The 18216-nt window shown below is 41.5% G+C and overlaps 1 protein-coding gene across 2 annotated transcripts in view; it reads left to right on the top strand.

Annotated features, from left to right (window-relative positions):
- Positions 1-18216, top strand: part of DIAPH2 (diaphanous related formin 2) — an 840428-nt gene that overhangs the window by 461173 nt on the left and 361039 nt on the right. The window contains exon 25 of one of the 2 annotated variants that reach the window (XM_059732729.1): positions 1175-3157. The exons of the other annotated variant lie outside the window; for it this stretch is intronic. Coding sequence (XP_059588712.1) covers positions 1175-1239 — 65 coding nt within the window. The 3' untranslated portion in view covers positions 1240-3157. Of the gene's footprint in view, positions 1-1174; positions 3158-18216 lie in introns of those variants that run through there. 2 annotated transcript variants of the gene reach the window in all.

Here is an 18216-nt window from a genome sequence, read left to right as displayed (position 1 = left end):
TGTGTGAGGTGGAGGTCCTGTACACAGGTTAGAAACCTGCGTGAGTGATGGGACCTTGCTGTCTGCGTCTCCCAGCAGATGTCCGGGTAGTTTAGGTCCCCCATGACTACCGCCTCTTTAGCTTTTATGGTCTCCGAGAGTTGCCTCAGGAGCCCCGCATCTATTTCTTCCCCTTGGTGTGGGTTTCTGTAGGAGACCCCTACCACCAAATCCCTTTCTCCTTGCCCCCCACGTAGCCTAACCCACAATCCTTCTACTTCCTCAGCCTTGGATTATATCCAGTCTGAAACCTTCTAGGAGTTTTCCCCTGGGGTGCTTTGGCAAATAGTTGTTTTCCTAGCCCCTGATGCTCTCCCCGATATATCTGTAAGCTGCCACCAAATCCACCCCAAAGTCTAGGCTGAACAGTCCCATATCTGTCAGCCTTTCCTCATATGTCTTCCTCTTCAGCCCTTTAATCTTACGAGTGGCTCTTTTCTGGACACTCAAGCTTCTCCACATCCTTCTTAAAGTGTGGTGCCCAGAACTGGACACAGTACTCCAGCTGTGGCCTCACCAATGCCAAGTAGAGTGGGAGAATAACTTCCTTAGTTTTGCTTGAGATGCATCAGTTGATGCATGCCAGTGTATTGTTTGCTCTGCTAGTTGTAGCAGTACACTGGTGGGTCATATTCATTTTTGGTCCGTTATGACCCCCCAGGTCCCTTTCAAAATATTTTTGATAATCCTGTGCTTTTACCATGGATAGACTGAAATACCACAAGGCTACTACAATCTATGTCATCTCAGCATTATTTGTTTATGGATTGTAGAGGCATAGAGGTGTCTTGCAGGACAACATAGCATGTTAGCCCAAACACTTGCATTCACATAAGTCTAAGTCTTATTTATGTATGTGTATAGGGAGCAAGATTTAGGACCTGCTTTCCTGCTCACTCTACCATATTAGTATAATTCCATTACAGTCATTGATGTTACTCCAGCATAGAAGGTTTGTAATAAAATGGGAAAATGGAGCATTAGTGTTTAAAATGCTTTTTGAATAAAAAACAAACTGCCCAGTTCCAGAATTCAGCTTCAAACTTGGCTCAGTTTCACCTTTGCACTGAAACTATTGTTTGAGTTTTGCTATGAACAGAAAAGATGAGAATTTAAAATGTCATTTTTTAAACAGTTAAATTACAGATTGTGAAGATATCAAGAACACAAACCCTGGCTTTCACAGGAAGACAGAGCTGACAGGCAAGAATTGATGTGACTACTTTTTTACTCATCATTGTAAATGCTTTTTAGAAGTTTGAAAAGAACTTTTCTTCTCTTATCCTTTGTGAACTATTTCTATTAGGCTGACAGTTTGTGTGTGTTTTGAAATTGCACAAAACTTAGCGCTGGTCTTTTTAGGGCTGTTTGCAGGCTGTGATGAAGATTGCTAAGACAGTTTTTAGAATGAGATAGTAAATTAAGTTGGGCTGCTTGATTGGCTAGCTGTAGAAGCTGAAGAGCAGATTCTGACTTTTTGGCAACATGTCTTTAAAAATAAATCATTAAACTAAAAAACATTCTCCACCAGGTACATAGCAGTCTCCCTTTATGCTTTCCAGCTGGAGAATAATAAAAATATGTGCTAAATCAAACTTCTAGTTGCACTGCCCTATGGATTATATTTTTAATAACCCTCATACTTATCCTGTTCTTGCTGAAACACATAGTAGTAGTAAATAAGATTGTTTTGTGATATTTATTGTAATTGAGTTTTATTGGTTAATAGGGTGCAAGTACAATACAGTAAATACAGTAGATGTGGCCACAGTGCTTGAGATCCAAACAAACTTTTCAAGTAAAAGTATTTTTGCTTCACGGCTAAGGGTTGGGTAGTGTTATGGCTGCTCACTTAATTATACTGATAAATCTTTCCTTATGCAGTCTGTAGTGATTTCCAGTTACCCGAGTGCTACAAAAATATGTACATCTGTCATCCATTTGGAATGAATGAAATAGCCTGATATTTTTTTGGATTTGCATAAAATTGATGTGTGTCTGAAGAAGTGGGAACTCAATGAAATAGTTTAATAGTATTTCCCTGCACCGTTTTGTAGGTTTGTCTGTTATGTTATATTTTGGCTTGGCAGGATTTGATTTTTATCAGTAAATACTGATGAATTTTGATTTGATCTAACAGTGATGAAAAAATATTCCCATTGTTAATAATAGAAATGTATAGAAAGGAGACATAAGAAAAAGGATGGCTGATGGAATTTATAACGGGGAACAGGGAAAATCCACACTGTTTACTTGCAAATGGAAACAAATGTACCCCTGATATGCTGCATTGATATTCTGCTTAACTGGGATCTACAAGTTGCTGCTGTTGTAAAAAATGCTTTGTAGGAAGTGGAACTTAAGACAGTAGGCTCTAGAAGGCAGCTTCTTTCATCTGCAGTGCAAGTTTTTGCTTAGAATTTCAAAGTATACTGAAGGCAACCATATTCTGCAATGTACCAGACGGACTCTGTGGATCGGAATCTGGTGTTGCCAACTGTAGTGTTTGACCCATTTAGCAAGGCTCAGATGTCACGCAATTACAGCGGCTACAAAACTATTTTGTGTATTTTCCCTTGCAAGGCAGATGAGTTCAAGCATGACTGATTTGTACATGGCACGTGAAATGCCCTGTGATAGCAACATAACAGCATTTGATTACTGAAAAAAGGAGACCCAGTTACACCCTGTCATGTCCAGTGTGGCATTATGTGCGCTCGCAGGGCCAGTAACATCAGTGTCTGTGGAAAGATCATTCAGTTTTTTCAGAAAAGTTCAAGACAAACACTGCATGTGCCTCTCTGAAGACTGACTTGGACAGCTCAATGGTTTGTACTACACTAAAGATATAAACTCAGATTTGGGGAGCTTTTGACATCTGAATTAGTCTGCTGGATCAGCAAATTATGCATACCAGTAACTAACAAAAAAATCCAAGGTTTTTAATTTTTTAATTTTTGTTTCACTTTTTTTTATGAATGTGTACTATCAAATTAACAGAATAATTTAAAGCAGCTATGATGTATTGATTTATGTATATTTACTTTTTATACTTCGATATGATTTTATAAAGCTTTCAACAGTATACTGCCATTAACAGTTTAACCCAAACCCTTAATTTTGTGCAATCCTGAACATTTTAAGCGATTTAAAAAAAATTATAATTGAAACAAATGCTTAAAAATAAACTGGATATTATCCAGCAAAATTATTAAAAAAGTAAAAATCGAATTCTGCCAAACCTAATTTTTTAACAGTACTTGACGCACTTTAATGTAATGAAGAAGAACATTATTGGTTTGGATTGTAATTAATGATGATAACTTTAAGCTGAGTCATGATTTCTAGAACATGGCATGCTAGAGTTTATATTCTGTTGTCTTTATTGTGATATACTATGAGAGATTTTTCATCAGACTCCTAGACTAATATTTCTGTTCCTACTGTAGGAAATTTTGAGTTCAGATAAAGTTTCACACCAAATGTGACATAGGATATATGAATAAAACATTTTACTGGAGGGGAAAAAAGTCGTCCTTGACCACATAATTTAATATAAACTTAATTTTAAACACATATTCTCCAATGCAAAGTACTATTTACATAAATGTAAATTTAATTTAAAAAGCTAATTTTCAAAAGCATAATTTTAAATATCCGATGATACTTTACAACGAACCATACATTTTAACATGACCACGGCCATGTATGAACTATTTAAATAAAATAGATCTCACTTATTTCAAATACAGAGTACGCCCCAATTTTTTTGTTTCACATGATCAGTAAATGGTATGCCCAGCTCTTATAGGCATGAACCATGGGAACCTTAACCTTAGATGTCTGGATTTCATTGGTTTTATTCATTAAACATGTTTTCCTTTATATTACATTAACATAGTTGCTTGCTTTTTAATAGAAGCTTCTTTTTAATGTAATGTTTGCAAGTTTTGTAGCTGAGACTAAACACGAATAGGGTTTGTACATTAATAATACATGGCATGCTTCAAGAAACAAGACATGTTGCAAGAAAGATATTTATTTCTTTTTTTTTTATACATATCTCAGCTGGAGTGGTAGGTTTTTTTTTATGGTTTGTGGATAAGAAATATTATTTCTTTGTAACCAGAAATGAGTTTTAAGTTGCCTTGGGTAAATTTAAGATTGTCATTCCTAGCTTAAGCAGTGCTTGGAATTTATAAGTATGATTCCTTTTTCTACTAGTTTTCTTGAGGATTTTTGAGAAAGTATTTTTAGTTATCAGATAATGTGTGTGCTACTTATCTTCTCATTCTAGGAAAAAAAATAGTCTTTATCTATCCTTTGCTATACTTTCTTCTCTTCTCTGCCAATGGTTGTTTAATGTTCAGGTGTGGAATTTTTTTTTTTTTACCCTTTTTGTATTAGTATCTGTGCTTGTCACATTCTGACTTTTAAATGAGACTCATTCGTATTTTATAAAGACTCCTAAAAGTATTTGTATTTCAGCTGTAGTGGATTTTTGTGCCAAGTAGGGATCTCAGCTGAAGTGTTGAGTCAGATCCCAGAACATAGTCAAAATTTTGCACAACTGCAGGTAAACTCAAACTAGAGTTTTAACTGAATTCAGTGTGCAAATGAATAATAGTCAAAGCAGAATATTCAGAATGTGGAGCTAAATTAAATGTAGAATTTTTTCTGCCTGAAATTTTCAATTTCCAGTGTGCAACAAAACTTGATTTATGGCCTATAATTGTGCATATTGTCAGGAGGAAAGCCTGGAGATTTTATTTTATTTTTTTAATGGTTTCTGTCTAGGTTGGTCTGTCCTTTCGGAGCTGTGGAAAGCAAAAGATTATTTTATTTTCAAGGGGCGGGAATTCCCTTGTGGCCCACAACGGCTCACCAGAACACGTTAAGTGGCCCTCCAGCCAAAATAGTTGCCCACCCCTGATCTTTAGGAATCCCAGCAGAAGACTATAGCTATGAAATGATGGTGCAGGCCACTATCAAGATACTTCAAAGGGTCTGACATTGCTCTGACACAGGAAAAGCTAAGAACTCAGGGAGTGGGTCCACGCATATAGGGTACAGTATGCTTTTAAACCAGAATGTAAATAAGGTCATATGCCAGGCAAGTCCTGGGAGCTCAGAATAGTGGAAACTAGCATGAACCACAGAGGTGACTCCTCAGAGCAATGTGGGAGGAGTCGGAGAGTTGCTGAAAGACTAGCCAAGTCCCTGCTGTGCTGTGCTGTGCTGTGCTGTGCTGTGCTGTGCTGTGCTGTGCTGTGCTGTGTTGGAGGGTGCAAAGTAGCATGGTCTGTTTTTTTTCTGGGATAATTTTTGTGGCAGAACAGCTGGATTGAAGTGCTTCATTGGCCATGTACAGCAAAAGCTTTGTTATCTGGCACCCATGGGGAATGGGGGGGTGCTGGATAATCAAATATGCTGGTTACCTGAGAGGACCGAACAGGCATCTTTGCCTGTTCAGGCCGCTGCTGCATCTGGTGCACCGCTGCCCCTCCTGCCGTGTCACTGTGCCAGGGGACAGGGAGGGGGGCCCTGGGCACACTAAGGAGAGGCTGCTATGCCCCCGGCCATGGGTGCTCAGCAGCACAGGCTGCTTTGCCCCGGCTGTGGAGGCTCTACGAAACTGAAAGTGCCCTAGTGGGCACTTCTGGTTTTGCTTTTGCTGCATCAACTGGCATGCCAGTTAGTAGAGCATGCTGGTTTGTAAGGTGCTGGATAACGTGGCTTTTACTATATGTCTGTATCTTCACTTTTTTTGAGCACTTTAAAGGCAGTTAGTATGCTTCAAAGGTTACGTCCTGCATGTACTTATTTTATATCTAGTGGTAATTTCCGTGAGGTCTCCTTCTCATTGTGCACTGCAATTGAGGAAAATACACAAATAGAAGATGGAAAAGGTGGTGAAGTAGTAAGCTGTGGGAACATTTTTATATTTATCACAAAAAAGCTGCACTTGCCTCCTGAGCAGCAGATATTCTAGCTGTAAGGATACCATTCCCCAAGATGGACTTTCTCCCAAGGGATGTGCACAGGGTACAAGCAATCATGACAAGCAGTCTTACATCATAAAACTCTCAAAGATGCATTTGTGCTTGTACACCCCATGCCCCAAGTATATTTGTGCACTTAAGGGCAAGAATTCAAAAGGAATGCTCAAGCACTGCATGACAGGGGAGTGTAATGACATGATTTACTAACTTTTGTCCATTCGTATCTACAGAGATAACAAAGCTACTTGTAAATCAGAAGAAGAATCCACACAAACTCAAGTGGTAGTGCTTACTGTTAAAATTTTACATATTGTAGTGATGGAGAGCTGAATAACTGCTCTGTATATTTTTTCTCTATTATACAGAGCAGTTGATTCACAAATATGCACCAACCAGAACTTTTTCGTAGGCAAGTTGAATTGACCATACTTCCTTGAAGTAGCTACCTTTAAACATACCTTCCTAATACTCTGTCAGATTTTTAGTTCAGCTGGAACTAATCTTCTCAGTTCTGTCAAACAGTAAAAATGAACTTTCTAGAGCAAGCCTGTAGCTTCGCAATCATAAACTGTTGTTTCCAGTTGCTTGGCTAACTACTTAAGATACAGCAGAAATCATTGTAGAAATAGCATCAAAATGCACCATATCAATTAAAAAGAAAAACAAAAAAAAGAAAAAAAGAACAGCCAGTAGTTTAATGCCAAGACGTTAATTAACAGCTACTGAGGCCAGCACCCTGTATCAGTGTTATAAAAATACATCTTTCAACTGGTGACCAACACACTACCATTCTAGCTATTTTCATGCATGAAAATAACAGCCAGCATTTGGTGCTCAGGCAAAAGGAACATGGCTCTTTGAAATCATTTTAAATTATGCAATATTTTCCATGCAGAACATATACTAGATGATTTTATCTGTTCATACATATCCTTGGGGCTAGCCTTTTCTTGACTTTAAAACCAATTTGCCATGGGTCCTCAGACTAATCTCTGGACCTTAAAGGCAAGGAAGGTAGGAATGGGTCTCAATTATTTTGCCTTCTGTCTAATATTTTCAGGATTAAAGTTTTGTTCCAAAACTAAAGGAATAAATTGTTTTTATTCTGTTTCTTCTACATTAAAACTTCAAGCCTGGCTTACTCAGATAGTCTCTAAAGATAATATATATAATAATAATACAGCCAATACAATGAAATTACAAGTGCTATAACCAAAGAGGTTGAAGTGGAAAGGAGTTCTCATTAAATTGGTTGCTTGCTTTTGTCAACAAGCGAGGCAGATGAGTGACATGACATTACTTATACATTATAGAGACACAAATCAGTGAACTGACTACCATTTTCTATGCTTTATAGTCACTTTTGTTGTTTTTCTCTTTTATTTTCCTCTTTTGAAATGAATCCGAACAGTGCAGATTTATTAGGTACTCCTAACAATAGTCTTCCTATGTTCCCTAGGGGGTAGGTGTAATAAAGGCTTGTCCAAAGGGTGGCCAGGGCACCCCCTAGTGGCTACTCAGCTCCTGCTTTGTCTCATAGTTCACCAGCTTGCTCCCCTTCACCTTTCCTGCCATGCCTTGTTGTTCTCAGACTTTTGGAAATGGAGGCTGCCCCAGGGATCAACATTCCATGTTGATATTCCAGTGTATCTACTTAGTGCCTTAAGGACTTATAACATGGCTCCAGCCATCCTTTACACCATGTCTGTGTCTCACAGATGTCACAATTAACTCTCTAGCTGCCTCCCTTTGCCCAAAACTGGGAACTCTGCCCATTTTGGCTACTCCCTGGGTCCCTGATGCTGACTCTGCCAGTCTCCAGCTGTGGCTATCACTTTCTCTAGGCCCTGGCCCCACTCTTAGCCAGTTGAGACCTCCAGGCTTCCTGACCCTGGTCACCCCTCCTGGGCTTCGGGTCCCTGACTCTGCCTTTTGCCCCTTGTGGGCTATGGGTCCCTTACCCTCCTTGCTCTCATGACCATTTGGCTGTGGCCCATGCTCTTCAGCCTTGGCCAAGCCTCCTGCTACAGTCTTTCTTCAGCAATCCATTGCAGTTGAGAATGACAGTCTTCCATGATAAAAGAACTGATTTTTTTGCACTTCTTCATCAATCTGAAATCTCCTTATTGAGTGGCTTACATTTTTATGAGGGTCTGCCTTATTTGAAAGCACTAAATGAAAAATTTCAGCAGGAGGGTGTGTGTGTGGGGGGGGGGTTGGCATTTTGGAATATAGGATTAATATTTTAAGCTGTGCTTGGCAATACAGGAAAAAAAGGAACACATCCCTGTACTACCAAATACAACACTTAGTACTACACCTGCCTCTACCTTATCAGTACTAGAAATGTCCGTAGTAGTGTCAGTTGGTGTCAGGAGGGAGAGCAAAATGGGTGATGTAGTAGTGGGGGTCTGTTATAGACCACTAGGCCAGGAGAATGTGGTTGATGATGCTTTCTGCAAACAACTGGTGGAAGTTTCTCAATCACAGGCCCTGGTTCCCATGAAGGACTTCAACCATCCCTGACATCAGCTTTGAGGGCAATACAGCAGTACACAGGCAGTCTAGGAAGTTTTTGGAGAGTAGTGGGGACAACTTCCTGGTGCAAGTGCTGGAGCAGCCAGTGAGGGGGCATATTCTTGACCTGCTGCTCGCAAATAGGGAAGAATTGGTAGGGAATGTAGTAGTGGATGACAACCCAGACAGCAGCAACCATGAGATGATTGAGTTCAGGATGCTGAGAAAAGGAAGGAATGAGAGCAGCGGAGTAGGGACCCTGGACTTCAGAAAAGCAGACATGAACTCATTCAGGGAACTCATGAGAAGGATCGCTGAGGAAGCCAGTCTGAGGGAGAGAGGAATCCAGGAAACCTTACTGAGCTTGCAAAAACAAACCATCCTGATGTACACAAAGACTAGTTAAGAATGGCAGATGAGCAGCTTGGCTTAGCAGGGAACTCTTCATTAAACTAAATCACAAAGAGGAAGCTTATAGGTAGAAATGTGGGAAAACAACTAGGGGTTTTTACAAGTGTGTGTGGAAGAAATCAAACTTTGCGTTGTGGTTGTATCAGAATTGACAGAGCCATCTTGGTTTATTTAAAGTTTATACAAGTGATCACAAGGAGGGTTCTCAAAGGAACCCTGACCTCTACAAGTTTACAAGCGTATTTATACCTTAGACAGCGAGAAAAGATGCAGGGTTCAGACAAAGCAACCTTGAAAGAAACAGAAAGAAGTTGATCATTCGTTTGTCACATGTAGGCAGTTTACTTTTTCAGCAAACACATTGTTTTGGGAGCAGCTATCAGTTTTGGGGTTTTTTTGGTTTCTGGAAAGGAGGAGGTTAACATCTGCACACAGACAAAACAAGGCATGAAGGTTTTTCCTTATCTTAGAATATTTTAAAACACATAGCATCAGCATCTTTTTCTCTTCTCTTTTTCTCTCTTCTTAGTCAAGTAAGAGGCCTGGTTAAACTTATTTCCACATTCCCTGCTTTTGGGCCTTTTATGGCCAAACATATTAGATATTTATAGCCATGAGCCTTTTAACTTCTAATTTTCCTTTCTCTTTCTCTTTTTGCTATTTTAACATACATATCACAAAAGTTGGTCCAATTAAAGGATAAAGCATTTATGGGCACCCCTGTCATTGTACTAGGAGGCAAGTGGGGACATACCCAACATTTAGAAACATTTAAATCCTTTGCATATTGATAAGACAGTTGAAGAAAAGTGTTTTGGTGAGCATGCCAGTGTGGGAGTGATCTTTTTGACCTGTTTTGAAGTCTAATCTGATTTACAAAGTTTCTTTTAGCTGGTGAGTCTTTAAGTTCATATAAAATGATTCAAAAGGAAAGACTGAGAAGTACCCAAGTCACGACTAACCAACCCCACCTCAGGAACCAGGAACTAGGTAGAAGCCTTTTTCCTTTTCTGAAGGGCCATAGTGGTGTCGTTGGGGTACATTTTCTTTGTTCTGTAGTGGTAAATCCTCTTTGCACTGTAGTGGCAAATCCTCTTTGCCAGTAGGCACTTGGCTCACTCCTGGTCTTGAGCTCTCCTGTTGGCAGGCGCTAGGCTCACTACCAGTCTGTGGAGGCTGATTACAAGGTTGATATGGAGGAGACTCTAGGTCTAACAGGGCTGATGTTTTCTTAGTGTGTGAAGCGTGGATCCACGTTTGGAGTCCTTGACACTTTATTGCAGTGTTGGTTGTCAGGAGTACCTGGAATGGGCCTTTCCAGCAGGGTTCCAGCGATGACTTCCGTTGATGGACTTCTATATGAACCCAGTCACCAGGCAGGATGGAATGGCATGGCTCTTATGGTTCCTTGGGGAGAGCTGCTTGTACCTGTGAATGAAAAGCCTTAACAGACTTCATTAGTGCCGTACCAGTAGTCTAAAATAGTATCATCAAGTAAATGTATACTGCAAAAGTGGGAGGCAACAGGTGGTGAGGCGGGGAGCCTCATGGGTCTTCCCATCAGGATTTCATGTGAGCTCAGTCTAGTCTTTCGGTTGACAGTGGATCTCATACTCATAAGGGCTATAGGAAGTGCATCTGGCCATTTCAGGTGAGTCTCAGCACAAATTTTGTCCAGTTTATTTTTTTTTTAATGCCATTTTGGCATTTCACTTCGCCCGAGGCCTGTGGATGGTACAGGCAATGAAAGTTCTGCTGTATTTGCAGGACTTTGCAAACTTCTTTTATTATCTGCCCAGTAAAATGAGTTCCTCTATCGGAGTTTATGGATAAAGGAATACCAAACCTTGGAATAAAGTCTCTGAGCAATGTTTTGCTCACAGTGATGGTATCAGCTTTTGAAAATGGGTAGGCTTCTACCCATCCAGAAAACATACATACAAAACAAGAACATAATCATAAGAACAACATTTCTGCATTTGAATAAAATCTATTTGTAAATTTACAAACGGCCCACAAGGTGGGGTTTGTGCTGTCTTTTTTGTTTTTATAGGCTTTCCCACATTATGGGCTTGACAAATAGGTCAGGTATAACAGCATTGTTGAGCCACAGATGGAAAAGTTGGAGCAAACTAATCAAGCATAACAGCTTTTATCATCTCTCCTTTGCTCACATGTGCTATGCCATGGTATATGCAAGCAAGATAGGGAAGAAGGACCGTTGGGGCAACCAGGTGGCTGTCCGGGGAGCACCACAAATGGTTAGGGTGTAACAAACACCCAACCAGTCTCCACGTATATTTTTCTGGTTCTGGAGCCTGATCTTGGAGGAGGGCAACGTCATGAAGACTTGCCAATGGAGACTGGTTAGTAGAGAGAGACAAAAACACAGGCGTAGTCAGAGGAGTGGAAATAGCCACAGCTTTGGCAGCGGAGTCTGCCAGTGCATTTCCACGTGTAACATTATCATAAGGTTTCTGGTGAGCTTGGCATTTAATAATAGCAACAGCAGAAGGTAACTGTAAAGCATTTAACAAGGTATTTACATATGGACCATTATTAATTTTGGCACCTCCTGACACGAGGAAGCCTGTTTGCTTCCAAAGTTGACCATAATCGTATACAATACCAAAGGTGTAGCGAGAATCAGTGTAAATATTAACACAGGTAGCAGAGACTAGGGTGCAAGCCCTGGTAAGGGCCACAAGCTCAGCAACGTGAGCTGAATACACATTAGGCAAGTGATGGCTTTCTATAACATCATATTGGGAACATACTGCATATCCTGCAACAAGAGAACCTTTTGAGTTTCTTTGACATGATCCATCAACATAAAATACTAGATTTGGGTTTTGCAAGGGGGGGTGTCCTTTAGATCAGTGCAGGGCATTGTTAGGTGGGCAGTAACAGCAATACAATCATGGCGTTCACCATCTGAAGGAGTAGGCAACAGGGAGGCAGGGTTTAAAACAGGGCATCTAGTTAGAGTAATATTTCCAGCAGAAAGAAGCAAAATTTCATACTTAGTCAATCTAGCATTTGAAAGGTGTGGAGTTTTAGTTTTTAGTAAAAGGGCTACTACAGTGTGTGGGACAGCAACAGTAAGGGGAGATCCTAATACAAGGGTACAGGGCAGTTCAACAGTAATGGCAGCTGCAGCTACAGCACGAAGACATGGAGGAAGTCCGGCTGCAACTGGGTCAAGAGCAGAGCTATAATAAGCAATGGGATGCTGCTTGTCTCCATGTGCTTGAGTGAGCACAGCAAGTGCAAATCTGTCTTTTTCATGACAAAAAAGAATAAAGGGTTTAGTATAATTGGGAAGGCCTAGGGCAGGAGCTTGCGACAGAGCTTATTTAATAGAAGCAAAAGCGGCTTCAGCTTCTGAAGTCCAGGGCAAAGGCTCAGTTGTATTAACAAGAGTCCGGTTTTGCAGTGGCTTGACTATAGAGGCATAGCCAAGTATCCGCTGGCGGCAGTAGCCACCCATGCCTAGGAAGGTACGTATTTGGGACACAGTAGTTGATCTAGGGATTTTAAGAATAGCTTCTATCGTGGACAAAGAAAGCAGTCATTCTTCAGCAGAAATATCATGACCCAAATAGTGGACATGAGGGAGACAAAGTTGTAGCTTTTCTTTAGATGCTTTATGGCCTTTTAGGGCAAGAGAGGTGAGGAGAGTTAAAGAATCAGCTTTACAGGATTTAAGGGAGGTAGATGCTAAGAGCAGATAATCAACGTACTGTACAAGCACAGAATTTTCTTTAAATATTATGTCATCTAAATCCTTCTTCAGAATTTGAGAAAAAGAAGGGGATTCAGTATAGCCTTGGGGCAATCATGTCCAGGTATACTGAAGTTCCTGATAGGTGAATGCAAAGAGAAACTGGCTATCAGGGTGTATAGGGATAGAGAAAAATGAAGAACACAAGTCAACAACAGTAAAATAATAGGCATTAGAAGGAATACAGGACAAGATAGTGGCTGGATTTAATCAATTTTTACAGGCTGGGCAGTATGGATTTGCCTTACTTCATTAGCATGTTGGGACCAGAGAAACGGAGGGATAGCCTTTATGATTTCCTCTTGTAACACAGAAAGATTAGGGGACTCAGGCTCAGGAGGTGAGCTAGCTAGGTTTAGCAAGTACAGCCATTTCATTAACATAGGGAACATCTAAATAAACACCATTAGGAGAGCAATAAATAGTGCAGCCGAGTTTACAAAGCAAATCTCTGCCTAACAAATTAACAGGAGAACAAAGACTGCGCAGAAAGGCATGTTAATCAGAAACAGGGCCAAGAGAAACATGTAAGGGTTGGGAAACAGGATGAGGAACTATCTGATTTGAAATTCCTATAGCGTTTACAACAGCAGAGAGGGGAGTTGTAGAAAATTCTTCAGCTTGGAGAATAGAGCGACTTGCACCAGTGTTTACTAAACATTTTATAGGAGTGCCACTTATTAAACAGGAAATGAAGGGATCCTCTTGATTAAGTGAGAGAAGCAGGGCTGTGATGTTATTATTCCTCAGGCTGTCCTAACAGGAGGCTTCTTGATTTGGGACAGAAAATTGAGTGCGAGGAGGTGGTGGCTGGTTAAACATCATCCCCGGCTGGCCAGGCTGGTGAGGACATTGAGCCTTCCAGTGTCCTGGTTGGCCACAGTAATGACAACTGTCATTATTTTGGGACTGAAATTCTCTTCGTCCCATCCCACAACCATGTCCGTTGCCTCTGAATTGTCCATGATGGAAACCTCGGCTTCTACCTCTGCCTAAAGTTTGTATTTGTAAAGACATTAACTTAGTTTCCGTGGATTCCTTTTCTTTTCTTGGCAGGACAGTGATTAGCAATGGTGACTAATTCTGTAACCGTCTTAGTTTGCCAACCTACAGCAATTATACGCAGCTGTTCCTGGACTTTAGAAAGAAGTCCTTGGACAAAAGCAGCAACTGCTTCTGGGGCAGTTTCAGCTGCATCTTCAATACCAGAGTGTCTTTCAAATACAAGTTTTAAGTGATCCATGTAGTCTGCTGGGGATTCTCCTTTATTTTGCTTAGTTATTTATTTTGGCCCAGTCAATTTTTCTGGGTCAGATTTTAAGCATGGCCTCAAGAAGGCATTCTTGGGCACCTACTAAGCAACTTCCCATTCCGGAGTTTTGAGGAGGCCAATTAGCCTGTGCGATGAGGCTGTTATGGACCTCAGGGGGCAGAACACTTCTCATTAATTGGTTTAAATCTGCCCATGTTGGCTCATAACAATTGATTACAGTTTCCAATTCATCTCTAAACTTCTGGGGTTCTTCCCTGATATTGAGGAATTGCTTAACAAGGTTTAGCAGATCTCCTGGGACTGGTATGGTGGGGGTGGCACACTAAAAAATCAATTATGTCTTCTACAGACTTCCAGATTTATTTTCAGTCAATTGTGGATAAAGTTGTGCTGGTGCTGTTGATGGGGGATCCCCTTTTGGTGCATTTTTCTATTTTAATTCCTTTATCTGTGATTTTAGCTTTTCTTGGGAGTCCTTAAGGCTCTGAACTTGAGATTCTTGATGTCTTTTGGAAGCTTCTGCATACTAATCAAAAATTTGTCCCACTGAGTCTGTGGTGTTTTACTGTCTCTTGGCTCAAGGGCTCCACGGACATGAATGATTTTACTTAAATCAAATGTTCCCTCCAGGGGAAATTGCAAGCTAGAATCATCTCTGGTATACCAGTTCCATTTGTCTAGAAACTTACAACTTTTATGGCCATAGTGTATGTACATGTACAATGCTGGAGTCCCTTTTGGTGGAGCCGGTATGTCTTTAGACCCTCCACTCCCCATGTCTTTAAGCTCAATTCACACAGGTCTTTCACACAGGAGAGGCTTATTGAGGGTGTCCGGTCAGGTCATGAGATTTGCTAGTGGCACAGGAATGCTGTGGCTTATGTCCAAAGACAAGATTCCGTAGCACCATCACACAATACAGTTACTCGCTGTTAGACATGGCTCATTCGTGAGAGTGGGGGTAGGGAAAATTCGTCACACAACCCTGATCTCCTTCAGTCTAGGAGTTTCCACCTTGCACCCTTGCTTTTGAAAAGCACAGAGAACAAGTCTGGCATCCTTGGGGCGGCTGCACAAGGTTTCCCCTCGTAGCTTCAGAAAGACCTCGTAGTTCGTTACAGAACTTAATTCACATGGAGAAACACATTCACTGACAACAGCAACACAGTGTCAAACTCTTTTCTACTCACAGTTTCTACTTACATAGTTTGTCTGACCATTCTGGCAGCAAAAGGGTCGGATAGGGTAAGCCTCAAGCAGCGAACAGGAAGGCACACAGGCAGTCTCTCACTGGAAAGCCCCAATAGAGATTTCAGAAGGTCTCTTACTTCATTTTGGCACCGGGGCATCAGTGAGGAGATGGTCTGTATCTCAACCGATCACTCCGGGCATCTCTATCCAAGTCACAGCACCAAATTGTGGAAGAAATCAAACTTCGCGTTGTGGTTGTTTCAGTATTGACAAAGCCATCTTGGTTTATTTAAGGCTATACAAGTGATCACAAGGAGGGTTCTCAAAGGAACTCTGACCTCTACAAGTTTACAAGCGTATTTATACTTTAGACAGCAAGGAAAAGATGCAGGGTTCAGACAAAGCAACCTTGAAAGAAACAGGAAGAAGTTGATCATTCGTTTGTCACACGTAAGCAGTTTACTTTTTCAGCAAACACATTGTTTTGGGAGCAGCTATCAGTTTTGGGGTTTTTGGGGGTTCCTGGAAAGGAGGAAGTTAACATCTGCACATAGACAAAACAAGGCATGAAGGTTTTTCCTTAACTTAGAACATTTTAAAACACATAGCATCAGCATCAGCATCTTTTTCTCTTCTCTTTCTCTCTTTTCTGAGTCAAGTAAGAGACCTAGTTAAACTTATTTCCACATATGTCAGTAGCAAGAGGAAGATCAGAGATATTGTGGGTCCCTAGCTGAAAGGGGGAGGCAACCTAATGACAGAGGATGCAGGAAATACTAAAGTATTCAATGCCTTTTTCACTTCAGTCTTAACAGGCAAGGTCAGCTCCCAGACTACTGCACCTGACAGTACATTTTGAGGAGGAGGTGAGCAGCTAACTGTGGCAAAGAACAGGTTAGGGACTATTTAGAAAAACTGGGCAAATATAAGTTAATGGGGCTGAACACGATGCACCCGAGTTTGCTGAGGGAGTTGGCTGATGTGACTGCAGAGCAACTGGCCATTATCTTTGAAAACTCATAGCAATTGAAAGAGGCACCAGACAACTGGAAAAGAGCAAATATAGAGCCCATTTTTAAGAAAGGGCGAAAGGAGGACCCAAGGAACTACAGACCGGTAAGCCTCACCTCTGTCCCTGGAAAAATGATGGAGAAAGTCCCCTAGGAATCCATTTCTAAACAGTTGAAGAAGAAGATGGTGACTAGGAACTGTCAGCATGGATTCACCAAGGGCAAGTCATGGCTGAATAACCTTATTGCCTTTTATGATAAGGAGACTGGCTCTGTGGACACAGGGAGAGCAGTGGACATGATATACATTGACTTTAACAATGATCTTGATATTGTCTTCCACAACATTCTCACAAGGATGCTAAGGAAGTACAAATTTGATGAATGGGCTGTAAGGTAGATAGACAGCTAGCTGAATCATCAGGCTCAGAGCGTAGTAGTCAATGGCTTGATGTCAAGTTGGCAGCTGGTATCAAGGGGAGTGCCCTAGGGGTTGGTCCTGGGGCGGTTTTGTTCAATATCTTCATCAATGACCTGAAAGATTGGATGGAGCATACGTTCAATAAGTATGCAGATGACACTAAGTTGGAGGGAGTAGTAGATATGCTGGAGGGTGTGGTTAGGTTTCAGAGAGACCTGTACAAATTGGAGGACAGGGCCAATAGATATTTCATGAGGTTCAACAAGGTCAAGTGAAAAGTCTTGCACTTAGGATGGGGCAATTTCATGTACTTGTGTAGGCTTGGGACTGACTGACAAAGCAGCAGCTCTGCAGAAAAGGACCCGGGTGTTACAGTGAATAACAAACCAAATATGAGCCAACAGTGTACTGTTGTTGCCAAGAAGACTAATGGCATACTAGGCGGCACTGCTAGGAGTGTTGCCAGCAGATCAAGGGAAGTGATTATTCCCCTCTATTCAACACTGGTGAGGCCAGATCTGGAGTACTGTGTTCAATTTTGGACCCATACCCCCTGTAGAAAGAATGTGGACAAATTGGACAGAGTGCAGTGTGGGGAATGGAAAATGGCAAGGGGACTGGGGCACATGAATTCTGAGGAGAGGCTGAGGGGACTGGGCTTATTTCATAGATTCATAGATGTTTGGGTTGGAAGGGACCTCAGGAGATCATCAAGTCTGACCTCCTGCCCTGGGTAGGAAAGAGTGCTGGGGTTAGATGTCCCCAGGCAGGTGCATGTCTAGCCTCCTCTTAAAGACCCCCAAGGTAGGGGAGAGCACCACCTCCCTTGGAATCCCATTCCAGATTCTGGCAGCCCTTACTGTAAAAAAATTCTTCCTGATGTCTAACCTAAATGTGCTCTCTGTCAGTTTTGGCTGTTGTTCCAAGGAGTGCCCTGGTAAACAGAGCATCTCCTATTCCTTCCTGCCCCCACCACCAATGAATTTGTAGGCACCCAAAAGACCATCTCTCAGCCTTCTCTTGTGAAGGCTGAAGAGATCGAGGTCCCTCGATTTCTCCTCATAGGGCTTTACCTGCAGGCCCCTAACCATATGAGTGGCCCTCCTCTGAACCCTCTCAAGGTTGTCCACATCCCTCTAGAAGTACAGCAACCAAAACTGTATGCAGTATTTCAACTGTGGCCTGACTGATGCTACATAGAGGGAAGTATCACCTCCCTGGACCCGTTTGTCATGCACCAGCTAATGCATGATAAATTGTGGTTCACTTCATCACATTGATGACTCATATTCATCTTGGTGTCAACAATGACTCCAAGATCCCTTTCCACTGCTGTGCTGCTGAGAAGTTTCTCCCCCAGCCTGTAAGTGTTGGTGATTCCTTCTCCCTAGGTGCAGCCCTTTACACTTGTCCATGTTGAACTGCATCCTTTTCTGTTCAGCCCACTTATCTAACCTGTCCAGATCTTCCTGGATTCATTCCCTACCCAATAGTGTGTTAACTTTACCCCATAATTCTGTATCATCTGCAAATGTGGACAGAGTGCACTCCACGCCCTGAAGCAAGTC

The sequence above is a fragment of the Alligator mississippiensis genome, chromosome 8 (genome assembly GCF_030867095.1).
Source record: "Alligator mississippiensis isolate rAllMis1 chromosome 8, rAllMis1, whole genome shotgun sequence".
NCBI lineage: Eukaryota > Metazoa > Chordata > Crocodylia > Alligatoridae > Alligator > Alligator mississippiensis.
Note: the sequence above shows the minus strand (reverse complement) of the source record. Positions and strands in the feature narration are given on the sequence as shown.